This window comes from Vipera ursinii (assembly GCF_947247035.1).
Source record: "Vipera ursinii genome assembly, chromosome: 3".
Taxonomy (NCBI): Eukaryota; Metazoa; Chordata; class Lepidosauria; order Squamata; family Viperidae; genus Vipera; species Vipera ursinii.
In genome coordinates this window covers 14,726,613-14,746,423 of record NC_139516.1, presented here as the reverse complement: position 1 = coordinate 14,746,423, position 19,811 = coordinate 14,726,613, and the positions used below count along the sequence as shown (strand labels likewise).

The 19,811-nt window shown below is 38.5% G+C and overlaps 1 protein-coding gene across 4 annotated transcripts in view; it reads right to left on the bottom strand.

The window, feature by feature from the left end:
* Positions 1–1,028: 1,028 nt before the first annotated feature.
* The window catches only part of PMEPA1 (prostate transmembrane protein, androgen induced 1), an 82,728-nt gene continuing 63,945 nt past the window's right edge, over positions 1,029–19,811 (bottom strand). Inside the window, exons 2-4 of one of the 4 annotated variants that reach the window (XM_083357444.1) lie at positions 18,219–18,373; positions 8,561–8,614; positions 1,029–8,340 (exon numbers count right to left, since the gene is read on the bottom strand). In XM_083357444.1, the coding sequence (XP_083213570.1) occupies positions 7,807–8,340; positions 8,561–8,614; positions 18,219–18,373 (743 nt within the window). In that variant the 3' untranslated portion in view covers positions 1,029–7,806. The remainder of the gene's footprint in view (positions 8,341–8,560; positions 8,615–18,218; positions 18,374–19,811) is intronic. The other 3 variants (XM_083357445.1, XM_083357446.1, XM_083357447.1) reach the window with 3 other exon arrangements.

The window sequence follows — 19,811 nt, the reverse complement described above, 5'->3', positions numbered from 1 at the left end:
TATTACTGGCAGTTTTATTCTCAAATGATAAATGAGAATAAATAAATAATAAATGAGAATATATGGCCAGGATGGAACTGGCCATTTTTAAATCAGTCACTAGGCAACATATGTCAGATAATGCCCACCTTGTCTTTTTAATAAATAAAGACATCGATAAAAGCCTGCAAACGTGAGTTTTCCAGTAATAATTTTGATGTGATCACTCTGATTTGATCACAATAGGAAGAAGACAGGGAGGTAGAAGGAGAAAGCTAAAGGTCCTCAAATGAACTGGAATTAGAATAGATAAAATTAATTAAAAATGAACCAAAAACAAACAAACAAAAAACCTCAAATGGTAGGTTCAGTGGATATTGGGACATTTTTTGCTATCAATTTTCTATGTTTATATTTTTCCAACTGGAAGTGTGTCAGCCACAAAGAATCAGGATCATCTGTTAGATTGCAGCATACAAAATTTATTTAAGCCTACACATTAGAATTTAGTCAACTAAGGGTCAGCGTTAAATTGGTGCTACATAATGGTCAAAGGAATTCGGGAGGGGGGCTGGATTTGGATAGTTTGTGGCAATGTAAGGACTCTAAGCTAATGACACATTTAACTCCACCCCCTCAAGTTCTGCCTGTTCTTCTACAAGTGTTGACAGCAAACAAAAATTATGAACTTCTGATTATCAAAAATTCTCTTCTCAGGAAAAGAGTTGTCATCTCTACTAACACCATAATGTAAACCAGGAAAGCTTTTTTTTAATGACAATCCTTCAAATGCACAGATACTGGTATATACAATATATTCTAACCTAGCATGCATATATTCCAATGAGTGGATTACAGTTTATTTGAAGAAGACAAGTTATCATGTAATCCATAATATATTACTAGCTTCAACCACTGAGATGTTCAGTCTTTTTTTTTAAATGCAAAACCATAACCAGTCTCTTCTAATTTATTCAAAATATAGTTGATACATTTTGAGGAGAAAATGGTGAAAGAAAGCAAAAAAGGGGAAAGCGAGAAATCCAAAGTGTTGTAAAATTTATTGTTTTTAAGTATTGCAGCTTTTTAAGGATAGAATGACATAATCATTGCCACTATTGGTTACTGTTACACAAGAAGCATTTTACAACAGAGTTGTGGAAATTGGCATCAGAGTACATATTCATACAAAAACAGCTAAGTATAGATAAGTACTGCATTGCATGTGCTGTCTTTTGTTTACATAAGTTTTTTTTTTAATTTGAACAAAAAATTCAGGATACAGGACTGCATATAATAAACTTCAAAGCCAAAAGCAATGCAACTGGAAATTGAAGAAAATATTAAAATACAATGAAATGTGACTATAAGGCAGGCAAATCAGGACTTTTAATGTAGTACTCCATGAGCTTCTATATTACAGCAAAAAAATCTGAAAGCACAATTTATGGAAAAGTTTAGTTTTGCTTCCCTAATCCTTTTAGTTTGTGTATCGTATATGGGGGGGGGGGAATTGTGTGCATGTATGTTTGCGTGTATAGTGTTGCACAGATTATACTAGAGAATACAGATTCTCATCTTGGCTAGAAACTTTATGCTACATATCTAGCTTTTTAATTTGATTCTTAAAGAAGGAAAGTTGTGGATTTTTTCTCCATTAAAGGTATTTCGTGCATGTTTTTTTTAAAAGAAAGATTCAGCGGTAAGTAAAAATATCTTCAAGGGTGATATTTTTATTCTTCCCACCACCTATGTCCAATTTTCATATCCTTTCTTAATAAATCCAATTTTTAAACCTTAAGATTTATAAATGTAGAAACTGTGCATCTTGTATAGTTTAAGGAACCTGTTCAAACCTGCCACTATTATTTTCAAATCCATATTCTCCAACACAAGAGTTGTTTTCCACTGGATTTGGTCTTAAGAATGCTTTTTGGCTTTCTTAAGTACCAAGAAATATTAATCTTTTTCTAAAATACAACCTGATCTGACCATTAAACTGTTTAACAAATAAGCAGGTAGCTACAGCTTGATAAATATAAACTAACCCTATTTTTTCCCCTCATTCAGCTTTGCTAATTTGTCCTCTTTCTGAGCTGTCAGACTCCATTCTATAGTCAAAGGCTAAGATCTTACTGGGATTTTGTCAAATAATTATTCATCCTTCTGTCTAGTTGGTCAAGAAAGTGCTAAATACATATAGTTTAATGAACCCTCTTCCCCACCTGGCTTGGTTTTCAATTGAATGGGAAAGAAGATAATTTCATATTATTCTTCTGTTTTTCATGAAAAAGTCTGTAAAGTACATACAAATGAATTCTTAATATAATTTCTGTCAGGAGTGAAAGAGTGTTGGGATCATGTTTGCAGGACTGAAAAAAATACTAAAGTTTAAAAAGGAAGGTTACCCGCTTATTAGTGCTGCAGACTTCATCACAAAATTATTTGCAACAGGTGTGGAGATAAAAAATGGCAGAGGAAGGTGAACTGAAGCCTTAAGAGCAGGTGTGAAAAAAGGAAGTCCAATAGATAGGGATTCTTTGTTCAAGCAAGCTCAGGTTTCTGAATTCCTATGGTCACACTTCTATTAGGTGTGAGGGACCCCGTAGATTTCCTAGAGTTGATTCATTATTGGTCAGAAACCAAATAATTGCAGAATTACCTGGGATGGAGGCCTGGGAACATAATACTTTCACCTACTGAATGTCTGCCTTCCATGCAGCAGTGCTTGTCAGAAGAGGCAATGGCTTAGCAGCAACCAATGAAGTTGCATTTGTGTTATGTTGAAATGAGTATTCAACCTTCCAGGTTTTTTTAGTGAAAGGGCAAATGGGGTAATAAATACTTTCATGGATGATGCTAAAATACCTTGAATGGAGAGAACAAGTCCACCTAAATAAACTATTTTTAAGAGACAGATCTCACTGAATAACGATACTTAGGTCTTCTTAACCCAAGACTGGTGTTGAAAACCCAAATGGCTCTGCAACAATCATGGATATTAACAACGTGTTTGGTTGAGTCAACTAAATATTCCCATGGGAAGTAAGGACACAAGGGAGGAAGGAGGAGAAGATAAATTAGCAGCTAAGAAAAAAATAAGCAAAGTTGGACATTTCATTTTGTCCTGTGTAATAAATCCTATTCGTGTTGGAAAAGACACCATCCTTTTTTTTTCTGATCCTGCTCTTGTCCACTTAATAGCAGCTGACACAGACATAGAACAAAGTATTTTTTCCCCTCTGTACCATTTCATCCCAATGACAGAAAAGTCACTTCTTTTCCTTACTGCTATATCAAGTCTTCTGATAAATGAAGAGAAGAGACAGGATGAAAGTTGGCAGCTGAGTTTTAGAATATCAGAAATACTTGTGCAAACCACTCCCTCCACCTTATTACTATCCCTATGATCAATTTCTTTCGCCTCCACTGTAGTGTTTCGTTTGGCCAGCCTCCTGAACGGTGGGTACAAGGCAAGTGGGGAAGTTTGCTTCCATCATATCATGGTGGGCCACTGGTGGCAAACTCGGAAAGGCTCTGGGCAACCTGTCATGCCCCCCCCCCATGCATGCTAGTGGATCTTGACATGCACCCAACTACATCAACAAAACACCAGTCCCAATCCCAAATTTTGGTTCATTTTGTACAAGGCACTCCCGTGACTTAGTATCTTGCAGCTATGCTGATGTTTCTTTAATTATGGTAGAGAATTTAGGCATTATATTAATGCATACAGGTGTCCAGTAAAACTACAGATCAAAGAAGGGAAAAAAATAAGAGGAAAAAATTTTTTTAAAAAACCCCCACAAAAATTACTATTTATTTATTTTGGCTCAAGAGGGCAGTAGATATGTTTCAATTTCTTTTGGTTGACACTTTTGATTATAATCTCTGCCACAATTTTACTACCTACTAGGGTAGGATATGTGCATAACAGGTATTTAAGCTACCTAAGAAGCACATGGCAAAAGATGAGGAAAGAATGCTTCAGGGAAATAAATGCATTAGACTGGATGTAAAGGAGTCAAATTTATGGACTTTTAAAAAAAGGAAACTTGAAATCCCAGGACTGATCTAAAAGAAAATGATGACACTCTAGAAGTTCCTATCACACCAATGATAGAATTTTCCTGTCTTTTATTTATTTTTGCAAAAAGAAAAAAAGGGAGGCTTACTGTTTCTTTTAATAAGGCACTAAATAGACATGTTACATAAAGGAAAGATACATTTTTAAAAAGTCTACAAATTCTTTGACTCTCACAAGAAGAGAAGAGTTCTTCCTTGTTTTTTACCTTAAAAGAACTGCAAATTGGAGTTGTTGTAAAGCTATTATTAAGGAGCTATAGAGGGAGGTTGTAGGTTGTTTATTCCTAGCCCCCTCCCCCAAAGGTGGCATTTTTTAAAATGTTCATTTCTATATTTTCATTATGATCCCTTTTAAATATTAAAAGTCATTATATATATATAATATATATATATATTGCTGTCATGACTTTTTTCTTCTTCAAGTAATAGAAAAATCGCATAAAAACGTTATTGCCTTTATATCTTTCATTTATGTTACCTTCCTAGTTAGCATTTGGCAAAAACCAAATTACACCTCCTTGTATATATATACAGCTCCCTCTGCTAATTAGGTCTGGAACTGTGTAGCCATAAAGATTGCCAACTTCTCAACTGGCCCTGATAGCTGTTCTTTCATCAGCAGCTAAAGAGGTCCGGTGACCCCAACTGCCTCTTTTGCATCATTTTTTATCAAAGGCTGATGATATAATTAGAAACAGGAATGTTGATACCCTTCAATGATCAGCAAAGATCAAGATAGTAATTCTGAACTCAAAACACCAATTGGCCTGTTCTCCTCAGTCGGGCAAATATAGTGAGATCAAGTTTTTAATCTCTACTCTATTCAAAGTCTGCCCAGGATGGCTCGTTTTGGAAAAAAAAAAAACTGACTACCTTACTAGATAAAACTTAAAATTGTGCATTGCTTAGAGAGATCCAGAGATTGATGCTCTGGAAATGTTTAAACAATTTCTTCCTCTTTTGTCATTAATGCCTCTCACTCTCTGTTACTAAAATCATATATGAATTAATCATGTGGATTAAAAACAACCAATCAGACCTTTACACATTAAAAAAAATGTAAACAAAAGACAAAACGGTTTACAAAAAAAAGCAAGACAACGCTTTAAAGAAGGGGATGACATGAGCTGATTTGTTTGTTTGAAGGTTAGATAGTGCACCCTTGATCCAGAAGGATCACGATCACAAGTGGCAAACACAGACCAGCCGTGCTAAGAGGTTGTGGACTTGCTTCTAAAACCTGAACATGACTCTTTTGCCTTGAATACATCAGAGTAGCTGAAATATTTCCATCTACATGTCTTCCCTTATTCCCCAGCTAAAATAAATACAACACAGTTAACAATCAAAGGCAGTCAAGAGAGGAAGGTAATTCAGCAAGGGTGATCTTCAGGACCCCTTCCTTTTCTTTCAGGATGGAGTGACACATGAAGATAGATGGAGCCTTGGGTGCCTGCAATTTCCTTAGCCCAATAAGTGGAAAGCTGATTTAGTGAGGGATTAATATATCCTCCCTGTTTTTGTTTCTTTTAAAACCCTGCTTTTTAGCTTGAACCTGAAATTTGGGGTGGGTCATTTTTTCCCCCTCCCATTAGCAGGATGCAAAGTAGAATTAACAAAATGCAATTGGCTTCCAGAGAAACCTGCAGACTCAGATGAGCAGATGTAAAGAAGGATCAGGCCCATCTTCCTTTAACTGTGGGATAAATGTAAAGTATTTTAGAGTTAACTCCATTTGTGGACCTGATAGGACAAGCTTATGCTTGTCACTGGTCCCTTCTCCTACTTAAAAATAAAATAAAATAAAGCAGCCCAGGGACCATGGCTTTGCCATGTGAACAACCTTCACTTATAAAACGTATTTAAAATCTTGCGAAAAGCAGGGTGCCCGACCCATGTTGCCGGGAGCACTATTAATCTCAAAGGCAGGACTTCTGAATCTTGATGGTCCTTCACTCCTTTTATTATCTTAACCAGAGAGAGTGCCAAATTATATTGTTATTAAAAAAAATGATGACAATTAGAAGCCATCACTCGGTCATTAAAAAATAAAATAATATAATGACTGTGTATGCTTTTTATGGCCTTCCTGAAATTAACAAGATAATAAAATTAGAACAACCATTCCAATTTGCCTTTGGAGGGCTTGATTTTGCAAAATATAAAAACACCTAGGTGCTTCAAAGCTCTGGAGCAGAAAAATACTTTATCTAAGCAAGAGATCTCCTTTGTCTTCAACTCTTGAGACGAATTCAGCTTTTATAGAAGGAGAACAAGGAGAACAAGAAATGTCGAGGGAAAAGTCTTGCTTAGGCATTAATCTAACTGCACATAGGTTCAGGATGAACAGCACTCCAGCCCAATGGAGATCACACACAGTGCTAATTGCGTTGCACAATTAAACTCTTCATTTTTGAATTATTATTTTTTCATGCTTTCAATAGCCATAAATCAATTTCACATGTTAAATGTTCCCTTTTAAAAAAAATAATGAGGATTTTGTAGGGAATGTAGGATTATGTAAGCATTATGCTGCTTGACAAGCCTGGGAATGAACACCCGAGTGCAAAAAACCAGCACAAAGAAAATACATAGGCATCAAATCAATGGAGAAACATATACTCACAGGTGTAGAAATGGCCTCTTCCCCTTTTGAAGCAAACCTTCAAGTACAGAGGGAGAAACTGTGGGGCAGGGGCACAATTACCTTGTTCATTTCTTTAAAGGGGCAAATTTTTTTATGTATGCTCAGCCCCTTCACAGTTAATGAAATACATGTACATGGTGGATTCTGGTCTCTTTTATAGGCATCCATCTGTGCTTGTTGATAGGTGCCAAGGAATTACCCCAGGTCTAAGAGAGGGTCTGAAGAATTAAAAAAAGAAAACTTTGCACAAGATGCAGTCCTTCTTCCCCCTCCCTCCACCCCATGACTGTTCAGACCTCAACGTACTTTCCTCAACAGTTTTATGGTAGACAGGATAAGAGATTTCTAACCAACACAAGCACTGACACATTTATATTAAAAAATAGTGCAAAATTTCAACATTTATATAAATAATTCTAAACCCCTGCTTTTGTTTTTTTTCCTTTTTTTTCCCTATTGTTTTTTTTCTCTTTCTCACTTTTTTTTTTTACAATGTCATACATGCTTTCTTGAGTTGGCTCTCAAAAGTTGCCATGTTTTATATACTAAGTTCAGAAAAAAAACACAACAAATCGTTTTTTCCCCTCAATAGGCCTCTTCTAATATAAAAATACTCCTGCTCCCCCTCCCACACACATACAGTTTCTCTTATTTTTTTTAATATATATATTTATATATATATTGCAGATTTTTAAACAAATGTTTTTGTGCAAATATTTTTTTTCCATCTTTAAAGTTAAGTGAACTAAAACAAAAGTTGTAGCATCCACACACACAATTCAACTAGATACAAAACTGGGAAGGGGAAATGGAGGAGGGAGTGGGGGGGGGGAAGGACTGCTGTAGATTTATTTAGAAAGGGGGGAAAAAAATCAAACTCTTCCTAACATAGCTCAACAAAGAAATGTTTTTGCAAATTTTGTTGGCTTGTGCATTCAGACCAAACATAACATGTAAATATTTATACTACACAGAGGTGGAGAAGGGTGTTTGGTTACATCCCCCTCCCCGTCTCCATATACTTCCCCCCCTCCTATTTATCAAGAAGTGCAGAGTGTTTCCTTTCTTTCTCTCTCTCTCTCTCTTTCTTTCTTTTAAAAAGGCTGCCCTTTCTGCTTGTCCTTCTCTTTGTTCCACATCATTGTGCTCTCAAGATTGCTGATGGGCGAAGGCGAAGGGAACGAAGGCACCCCACTGTTGTTCTGCTGGTGCTGGTAAAACGTAGATCCCGGGAAATGGCCAATGACCTCATTGTACGTGGGAGGAGGCCCTTCCATTCGGCTATTGCTTCCATAGCAAGTTGCGCTGATGCCCGAGTTGCTGCTCGGAGGGCAGGGTCCTCCATACACTGAATTATCTATCAGGTCACTGTCAAAGATGGTTCTGTTGGGAGGGGCTCGGACCGACTCCCTATTGAGTTCCATTTGCTGCTCGGGGTCTCGGAGCTGCAAGGTGCAAGGCCCCTGATAAGGAGGCGGCTCTTCCCCATCCGACAGGGAGATGGTAGGGGGCAGGTCAATTTCGTGCTGCATATAAGGGTACGTTGGCTGAAATCTGTTGAAGCGGTCTCTCTGCAAAAAGGATGGGACTGCTAGTCTGTCGGTAGGCCTTGGTGTATAGACTTGCTGCTGGAGAGAAGAAAGAGAAAAGCCATGAGAAAAGCCAGGCCAAACAAGGAGTTGGGATTTATCTTCTATTGCAGGGGTGTCAAACTGCCGGCCTGCGGGGCGGACACATCACCCGGAAGCCACGCCCACCCCATTGCCGGCAATGGCAAAACAGTCCCGATACGTCTCGTGACGTCGCGAGTTTGACATGTCTGGACTCTATTGCATATCTGTTCCTTACCTCTGTTACACCATTTCCTGACACTGTGCTTTCCGAAGGCCATAAGCTGCCATCCTAAAAAGTAGAGAGAAGACAGACCGTTTTCAAAACCCTTATTGGACGGTCCACCTTTTCTTAAACCCAACACATTAAGATAGTACAGAGGTTTGAAAGCACCTGCTCCTGCGTGGCTGAGGAATCTACCCACCAGGCAGGTGAGGTGTAAATAAAGAAGGTCTCCAGAAGTGAGTGCCCTCTGTATTAGGGAAGTTAAGTGGCAGACAAGCTGTTTGACATGCTGGAAGATCCTGGGTCCCATGGCTGCATGCAGATACATGTAATGTCTGGAACCCCATAGAGCAGAAGTGCCACACTGAGCTGGGATTTTGAGCACTTCACTCAAAGGTAAGCAGAGTTAGTGAGTGGAGGTTGTTGTGGGAATCAGGAGGTGACATGGCTTAAACTACCAATTTTATCTTTTAACACTCCCCTCCCTTGCAAAACGTAGGGCCAAATATTTGGTCCTGCCTATTGTGGAGAAGCTTGGGGATCATATCTGTACCATTTTGCACTCTGGAGAAAAGTTGTTATAAAATCAATGATATTGAACGTAATGGGCCAAGAGACCATAGCTGTCTAAAAGTTGAAGCTGGCAGAAAAGATTCTTGTCTAATAATATTTCAGAAAGTTTTGAATGTCACAAAATTTAATCTGTGTTTTTCATAGGTTTAAGATCTCTCTGAGTTGCAAAGGAGGGGTATCACATAAATGTCTACAACTAAAACACAAGAGTATTAAAAATGATAAGCATTCATTAGTAGTGTTCAAATCAAATACTGATTAAGGGGAAATTAAGAAAGGCGAGTGATTGTTTATTTGTTGAACTATTCTTGGAAAACTACTCTTTTTCAAAATACATGGAAATTTTGATCTGCAACAATCTGGGGGCATTGTTAACAAATAGGAAAATAACCACTAGTTGAAATATCTACATATTTAATCTTATTCTTCTTCAAGGAATTCAAGGTGACATCCCTGTATTTTCTCTATTCAATCCTCATAGCAACCCTATAAAGTTGATTAAACTCAGCCAAAGGGAAACAAATAGTCACTGAAGAAAAAAAATCAACACAATTCCATATTCATGTTGCTTCTTTTTTCAATATATTGGTTTAATAATCAGGCCTTTATGCTAAGCTATGTTTCTATCATGATTCTTTATTGGTGGAAGCTAGATTTCAGCAAGACAGCTCAATCCATGGCTTTTATTGAGAATAATGAGTATCAAGTATCCTTTGTTCTTAACCTCTTGTTAATTAGCAGTACAAAGACACAAAAAGAAATTAGTGTCATTTCCTTCCAAATTCTCCATTTCCCTATTATTTCTGTGTCTTCTTTCACTGAAATGCACTTAATGTTTTTTTGTCAGGGACTGGGAAATTCCTATTGCAATCCCCCCCACCCCCAAAATAAGATCTTATAAGACAAAGCAAGCATTTTAGCGCATATTTAAAAGCTTAATCCATATTGTTTCACCTTGCTGCCTCATGAATGTCTAAAAGAGTTCTTCCCAGCCGAGCCTTGTTAGCTGGGAGTTGCAATTCAAATGCATTTATTGATCATTAAATTTAAGAGGACTGTCTAGAAAGTTGTAAATCACAAAAGAGGCTATCAGAAGAACTGGTTAAAATGGGAGCTGTGGAATACAGTAAGGACAATTAGCTTTAGGACTTGGAAAGCCCAAATGCAGTGGAATGAGATCATTTCTATTCCTTTAAGCTGTAACATTTGCTTGGAATTTTCATATTAACATTAGATGTGAAAATTCCCTTTATCCAAATCTGAACTTCCCCAGGGATATTTCATCAATGAGTTCTCAGCTTCTTCATTCAGGCTTCATGATCTATAGCATATTGAATCAAGTATTGCAAGGGCCATGCATGCATTTAAAAGAAAATTAGTGAAAATGAAAATTGTACCTCCAGTTGAAACCAGAAGAGGGGCTGACAAATTTATTGGTGTGCATCTAAACCAAACTACCTGATAATTGGCAATTATCACGCAATTAGGGAGTTATACAAACTTTGCATAATGAATGCAAATTGGATACAAACTTCCAAAGTTATAAGTAACAAGAGGCAGGATGCTGGTCTATTCAGTTCAGTAGGAAAAAAAACAACCTTAGAACTAAAATCAATCAAAATGGTAGATACACACACACACACACACACACAAAAAAATAATACTCTCAGGTTAGCATGATATGAATGTTATATTATATCCTGTTCCTGCGTATGAAGTTTTATATGATTTTCCCCACAACAATATCAACTCTGGAGGGATGAAAAAATTCTCTATTTTTACACTCTGTGATGTTTTCATTGCCTCATGTAGGCAAAATAAGTTAAAATTAAGATGGCTTCAAAGGTGAAAGTATGCCGTGAAATAGACAGGCTACAGTTCCTGTTTTGCAATATATTTAGGCATCAAGTGCCTATCGAATGCATTCTATGTTTTAAAACTCTGCTCTGCACACATAAGCCCCAAGGCTGTGCTGCTACTCTAAGAAGGAAAAAGAAGTGATTTATATGGAAATGAACCACTCCAGATGTTTTCCCCTTCCTTCTGTTTTATAGCAAATCTTGTCACAAAATGCCTCTTATAAGATAAGGGGACTCCTTTGAAGTGAACGATAACGGATTGCCAGTGTTGATTTGGTGCATTAATCCAGTTGCAGCATTTGACTGATGTAACTAATAAAATGTCTATATTTTAGAAAGTTGTTGTGAGCTGCTGAGGAATTACAGATTCAGTTGGGCCCCGGAATTTGGTTTCTCTTTTAAATTTAACATAAACAATAACCAGTATACCAAAAATTAGAGGAACACAAATAAATGCACCTCCAGATGGCAAGAATCTTTCACCAGGTGAAGATTTCATGAAAAAAGAAAAGAAAAGCAAGCAAGCAAGCAATGCATTAATATATGAAATATTCTGACAAAATCGTTCCATTAAAAATGGCCGTAAAAACTTCTTATTCAGGTTAGGGTTCCAGGGAAGTCACTTTACACTTACATAGAGATGACTGTCTCATTTGTTTATTAATTCATATCCTTACTGTTTTCCAGAACCTGAAGGCAGCCTAAGTAGCATTTCCTGCAATTTTTCCCATGACAACAACTCTGTGGGGTAGACTGCACTGAGAGGCAGTGCTTGGCTCAAAACCACACAATTAACTTAGGTAGCTCAGGGTAGACTTCAGTTTGGATTTCCCAGGTCCTAATTCAAAATCATAACTAGGATAACTGCAACTTGGCGAAACTCACAGCAGAGATACAAGCTGCATTGGGGCCCTTTTGCCCCATACTTCATGCTAGCCCTAGTATAATTCTAGAGTAGATTCCAGCCAATTTTAGATGTACTGAAGAGTAGCCCAATGAAAGTATATGGCACTCGCTTTCATGAAGACAGGCATAAAAACTCATTATGTCTCAAATAATATGTAACAGTAGCTTTCAAAAGGTTTTCACGCTCAGACCAAAAGATTCATAGGGGATCTTGGGTTTGGATGAGACATCATAGCCTGGCTTAAAAGCGTGATCCTCCACCCTCCTTGAATTGGACAAAAGATTCATAGGGGATCTTGGGTTTGGATGAGACATCATAGCCTGGCTTAAAAGCGTGATCCTCCACCCTCCTTGAATTGGACAAAAATGATTATTTGCTCTTTCCATTGCTCCCCCCTATTCTGTTGCATCTGTCCTAAATTGCTGCTGAATGGGGTTATCCTGATTGTGTGTGTACTGTGCATAATACAGAAAAGGACTGAACTTCTTCTTCAGCTGACATCACTAGCTGACAGGACAAATATCTGTTCCTTGTTCTTTTATATTAATGTTTTCTAGTTTTTATGGTATGCAGCCAGAGTCACTTTTTTTTGTGAGACAGGCAGCCATATAAATTGGATGGATGGACGGACGGATGAATCTGTCAGTCATGGCATTGCAGCGGACATAGGAGTGGGTCTGGTTGCAGGGATGTCTCTAAACCCTGATTGGATTCTTGTCTTACATCTATTCCCATGTTACTGTGCATCAATAAGGTTAAAACATATGTTAAAAGGGAGCTGAGTCAAAGGCACCATTTTTATTTCAGATTTTCCCCTCTCCTTCCTTTCCCCTTCCTATAAAGAAAATTAATACTGACTTCCAGATTCCTCTGGATTATATTTTGGAAGAAGTGGGGTGGTCTATTTCAGCCTTGCACTAAACTAGCAAGGAGCCAAGCCAACACAGCTGTCTAACACTATTTAGCAGTTCTGATACACCCCCTTTTAAATTTACTACCTACTGATTGTTCCCACCATTCCATAAGGGATGTAAAATTGTAACATCTATCCATCATATTTGGCTACGCTGATAGACAAGGATTTGCTGGAGGGGACTGTTTGCATGAAGCTACAGTAGGATGGCCAAAGGAATACAAAGAGAACACTTGTTCGCTCCATCACCCTTATAAAAATCGAAAGAGTTATTGTGTCTAGTTCTTTAGGGGGAAAACAGCACAATGACAGCAAACAAGGCTGATCAGAGGCTGCACCAGAGGGCCCAAAACAACTAATAAATACCTCATTGACCCAGTTACTCCTGGTCACCCAACTTGCTATCTGATATAATGGATGACAAAAGCAGGCTTGATGCACCTTGCAGTTACCACTGGATGCCGCTACATTAAAGGGGAAAGCAATTATTTTAGCAAGGGTACAGCAGAGAATAATTTAAGCCTATCTCACTCAAGAGTTGAGGTTGAGGTCTGGCAAGAAAAAAGAAGGTTCCACGGATATGTTTGGCTACATGCTAGGACAGGGATGGTGAACCTTTTAGAGACCGAGTGCCTAAACTGCAACCCAAAACCCACTTATGTATTGTCGGGTGCTGGGTGAGTGTGCCCAATTGGGTGGGCGTGGCTGCGGTGGTAATGGCAGACTAGGTGGGACTAAAAAGTTCAATCAGTTCCAACTTTGCGAGATTTTTTTTCCCCTTGAGAAGTTGAAATTGATTAATTGAACTTTTTTTTGCACACGGGGGAGGCCTAAAGCGAAAAGGTTTTATAAAACCCAGCTGAAGGCCTAGGACTGGGGCAACGGAGCGCGTGACCACAGAGAGGGCTTTGCATGCCACCTGTGGCATGCGTGCCATAGGTTCGCCACCACGGTGCTAGGAGGAAAAGGGCCTTTGATATGAGTCAAGAAAAACCTTGTTGGGTTTACTAGCCTTGAAACAACATCAGCAACTCTCCCTTGTCTATCAGGTAGACAAGAAGACATGCTGGTCAAGATTGGCATGTAAGGAGGACCGTAAAGTTTCCTCAAATGGAAAGCTACATGTGGAATTCAACAAAACATTTAGTTCTGAATCGTTTCGGGCATATAAATTCATGAGCCATGCTGTCCCTTGGATCAAACCACTCACTGCCTGAATGCAAAAAAGGCTGTTTCGAGCATTTTGGCTTTGTTTTTGCATGTGAAACAGCTCTGTTTCTAGTGTGAAACACACTGTTTGGGGCTTGAAATTCTTCCCAAATGTTCAAAGCAATCAATTTTGCATTCAGAACAGTAGTTTTCCCCTCCTGTAAAATTCAAGTTGCGTGGGTTAAAGATCTGCCTGATAACAGTAACACACCTACTAGCCAGAGAGGACAGAATCACAGTTAAACATAAAAATGTTTATATTTCATCATCCGTGGCAGATTTATTAAGTGGTGAGTATATCATTGCCTTATGCTCCCTGGTGTCTATTTAATTTAGCAGTGAGGAAAGCTATTGCATTATTCCATCTGCTTCTACAGTTCTTTAGGCTGATGTCAAGCTGACAGTCTTGTGTGGTGGAGGCAGTTAAAGGCTGCCACAGAGTTGACAAGCTGATGCTTTTTGACCTTCTGTCTTCCCTTCCATTTTTAAGAGCTTTGTGCCTCCTCTACATATGAGAAGCCTGCACTGTTTTTGATCTGGATGAATTAATCCAGATTAAAACTTCTAGAACCAACCTTATACTTTTTCATATCCTATGGGCCCACTCAGTTATGACATAAAATTAAATATAAATAAAAAATGCACATAGGAGAATAGCCTTTGGGCTATTGATAATAACCTTTTGGGCTCTGAAGGATTTCTGCATTGCTCCATTGTATAGTTTAATTTATTTCAATTCATTATTAAGAAACGTATTGGTAGTTTTTTTTTTGTATGTGCAGGATGGATGATCTACAACACCACCCACCACACTAAAAAATAAACATTATAAAAGAAAAAAACAACTATAGTACGGCTTATGATAAATTATTATAATTAGCTTTTAGTACATGTCATCTTTATAAAATTGTAAAGTAAAAATGCCCCTTGGAATGTAAATACGCCAAACAGAAAATGTAAAATTAAAAGGGCTAGAGGGAAATTCCTGGTGAAAATGAAACAAAGCAAAGTTGAAGCAGTAGAAGAATTGGACTGTTCAAAACCCCTTCTGCCTTAGAAGTGTGGGAGCCATGCTGTTTTGCAAAGCAGCTTTCTGGGGGTGCTTAAAGATAAGTGCCCTTATAAACACTCCAGGAATAACAGTTCTTGCTTATTCTTCCCTTACCCATATCAATATGTGTGACATGTAACATAGGAAGCTAAATAAAGCTTTGTTCAGAGGAGTAATTCACACAATCCACAGAGTAACCCATTTGCCACCAAGGAAATATTCACAAGGGCTCTGGAGTATTCTGCCCGAAAGCCACAACAGAACGACTAATACATTTCCCCCCCCCCACCCTGCTTAGACATCCAAACAAATCCTTAGCTGTATCAGGTATAGGGGATCCTTGGTTAATGACAACTCCTTCAGCGACTGTTTGAACTAATGACAGCACTGAACAAGGTCCAGCTGTCACAGGACCCTGTAGTCATGTGAATGCTATCCTGGCACCTTGCCAACCAGCTTGGATTTCTGACTATTATAACGGTCACATGGTGGTGATTTGCAACCTTTCCTACCAGCTTCCCACAAGCAAAAACAATGGGGAAGTCGGCAGGAAGTCAGTTGTGGTCACACGAAGTCTTCATTTAATGACCTGTGGTAATTTGCTTAGTGATGGTAACTGAGGATTGCTAGAACTGCGAGCGCTAGGCACCAAGACCATAAGACATCGTGCAATTGCAACAACAAGTATGATTGTTAAGCAAAGACTGCCTGTTATGTGACCTTGGGCTAAGAAATACAATAGAATAAGAAACGGGAAAGGAAGAGAATGTTTCCAAACCACAGAACATAATCATTCCACTTTATTCAGACTCTCTTTGGATTGTTCTGTTCAGAATTTTAAAAAGCAATTTGGAACGCTTTCTATAAAGGCCTGTGAAGATGGTCAGTGGCATGGAAAGCATCCAAAAGAATAGAATACTCTTAGCTTGAGAACGGAGAAATGATACGACAAATGATCATCACACACTAATTGGATATAATGCTCTTTGGTACTCCAGAGGGCAAATTAAAGGTGGAGAGTAGATTATATTTGGTGAAACTTCTTAAAAGGAAGAGTTGTTTGGAATGGCATTGTTTGCTGGGGTTTCTAACCCAAAGTTATTTATTTTATTTTATTTTTATTTTTATTGCATTTATATCCCGCCCTTCTCCGAAGACTCAGGGCGGCTTACAAGCTTAGCAGTAGCCTTCATTCCATGTACATGCCTGCTTATTAGGGCTTTCACACCCCCCCCAAGCGGCATTATTACAAAGTCAGCTTAATTGCCCCCAACAATCTGGGTCCTCATTTTACCTACCTCAGAAGGATGGAAGGCTGAGTCAACCTTGAGCCTGGTTGGATGCGAACCTGCAATAATTGCAGGCAGCTGGTGTTACTTAAGGAGGCGTTAGCCCACTGCTCCACCAAGGCTCTGCTCCACCAAGGCTCCACCAAGGCTCTGTGTTATAATACTGGGCAGCCTTTAGCTCTAAATTACTTGAATCCAGCAGGAAACTGAATGAAGTACTTTACCTGAGACCTCTACCTCATGTATTATATAAGTCTTTAATTGTAACCCACAGGCTGCATATTCTTGACTTTCCACACTAAGGGACGCATTGAGGTTCTTGGTAAGAATGCATCCAGTTTAACCATTCTGGAGACCAACAGCTTGGAATTGAAGCAGCTAATTCCTTTATTCCTTTTCTTTAACAGAGCTATGCAACTATCTGTGGATCTGCTTTGTGTCAATGAATGTTGAATGATGAACCCCCTGGAGATTGCTTTGCAGAACAAGATTGCTCCCCACTTCCAAGGGAAGTGTCAGGAAAGGTCTCAGATGAAAGCCACTTCCAAATAAGCATTAGAGGGCACTAGAAGGTGCACACCTTGATGAGGCCAATCCAAAACCACCCTACATGGACATAGTGAAGCTTCCTCTTGCCAAAAGTCATTATTTATGGGAGACCAATGTCTACTATTGTTCCCAGGGCTTTATATCATTCAAAACATAGCCTTGGAGGAGTGCTGAACTGTGGACAGGGAGAGGAATTAAAATTCTCCAAGCGAAGGAAACCCTGGTGGCACAGTGATTAAAATGTAGTATTGCAGGGAAACTCTGCCCACAGTCTGGAGTTCAATCCTGACCAGCTCAAGGTTGACTCAGCCCTCTGTCCTTCCAAAGTCAGTAAAATGAAGACCCAGACACTTGGGGGCAATATACTGACATTGTAAACCACTCCAGAGAGTGTTGAAAAAACCCTGTGGGGCAGTATATAAATCTAAGTGTTATTGCTATAGGGCAGGGTCTGCCATAGAAAAGTAAGTAATGACTTATCAAGGTTGAATCTATCCACCTGGGAAGGTTACCTTAAGTGGATCTGCTGAGAGTAATCCCCTGACAATAACTATAAACCAGTTGGCAGCCTATCCATTGGGGGACTCAAATGCTGGAACTCACCATCAGCAGAGGTTTCTGAAGACTTTCCCATCCAGATGTTTCATAAAGGAATTGAAACAAATAGTTCTTCCTGGCTTTTAACCTATTTTTGTTGCGTACATTGGGGTTGTTCAAGTTGTTTTATATGTTTGTTCTACTACAGGGATCCTCAACCTTGGCAACTTTAAGACTTGTGGACTTTAATTCCCAGAATTCTGGGAGATGAAGTCCATAAGTCTTAAAATTGCCAAGGTTGAGGACCCCTGTTCTACTGTACACTCCCATAGTTTGAAAATTGGGGCAGGACACAGAAAATTTTAATCAATCAATCAATGATTAGTGGGAACTTCAATGATAGCAGGATGCAGTCAAATATCTGAGACACCAGAAATCAAGATGATGTGGAGAAATGTGGAAAACCTATCAGTCCCCACTTCTCTGCAAAACAGAAATGCAGCATTGGTATAAATATCTTTCACCTTTAAAATTTTAAGGTTATCTGGATCTGCAGCATTCACTGGAGGAACTGTCTGTGTGTGTGTGTGTGAGAGAGAGAGAGGGAGGGAGGGAGAGAGAGAGAGAGAAGTAAGATGGCAAATGCAGCTTCAAGATGCTGTGTTTGCCATTTTGTCTTTTTGGACATCTCCTTCATCTCATCCTCGTGGACACTATTGGTTGGATGGGCTGACAAATAGCAAAGTCTGGTAACAATAGGAATTGGCCCCCAACCCTCCTTACCGATGATAGGTTTTCTTCTCTTCTCCGTCCTTGGCTGGGTCGATTGATGAAGGACCTTGCAGAAAGTTTGTAGTGATTCAGCAGGCACGTGATGACAACCACCATAACCATCATTACCACCACAATTATGATTATCTGTACAAACTCTAATTCCGCTATAAAAGAAAAACAAAGAGACAAAGATTGTATTTTAACAGGGCTCAATATAAACCAGAAACAAATAAATAAGAGCAAAGGAAAAAATCTGAGGATAAGAGTAGATGTTGACAACAATTGTCATAAGAGCACTTCAGTATTATTATTATTATTATCCCTTTGTGGTGCATGCCCTTTTTCAAGTATTAGCTTGAAAATCAGGAAAATCTCTTTACTGTCCATAAACTATTCAGGGAAGCCACCTGAGTGAATGACGAGAGGTAGATGCTTCATATAAGGGACAAAACAATAATTTCTTTGTGTCGTCAAAAAGTGAAAGAAGAAGCATGAATTAAAAAAGATTTGCAGTATTCTGGACAAATTCATCCCCAAAATGATTTGAAAATGGCTTTTATGCACAAACTTTCTCTACATCCCCTTGTGAGATCTCATGCAAAAGGGGCATGAGACAATATTCATGTTTAAAGACACCCACAGATTAGTGGAATCTTCCAAAATATGAAAGACTAATCAAATAAGACAACTCCTCCAGGGAAAATAATATTAATAATAAATGATAACAATAATAATAAAGCTTACATCCTACAACATTACCATCAAATGACAACTTCTGCCTATTCAAAGTCCTTTCAAAGGACTTGATAGGTCCATGGTGGCGAATTACAAAAGGTTCCACTACTTGGATCTGCACTACATTACATGAATGCATTATGACAACCTAGATTCTTGGGAAGAACTTGATGTGTTTGAAGCCAACAGCAGCTAAAGAACTGGCAGGTGTGATTTCACATGTTGTGTGTATAATAATAATAATCCACATTGACAAAATCATCACCAGTCAATTGCAAAAGGCAGCTTTACTAGGAACAGCTTACATTCTGCAATGATATCTGTAACATGATCAGACATCCACTTTTGCCTATCCCAGGTCAATTGGAAGGACTTGATAGGTGGACAAAACTGCCAAATCCAATCTGAACATCTGGTTATATGACAAACTATATAATAGAGATAATCATATTATACTATTAAGGGAGCCCTTGACTTACAACCATACCTGCGAACAAATTTCATAAATTGTTGTGGTCATAAGTTAAGGTATCACATGACCTGACTTTTTATAGTGATCATTAAACATATCACATAGTTGTTATGTGAACCATATGGTTGTAAGGGTGAAGCCATTTTATCCAATGAAAATTTTTGCTGGCTTTTGCCAGAAAACCATTGCAAATGATGATCACTGCTGCAACCAGTCATAAGTGTGAACCAGTATGCCAAATCTCCATAATGGGATCACTGGGTTGATGGAGCAGTCATCACTTCAAGAACAAGTCATAAATAACTTTTTTTAGTCCATTGTAACTCTCAATGCTCATTAAACAATCAGTCAGCTTACGGTACATCCTGTGATAATACCTTTCATATTATTAAACA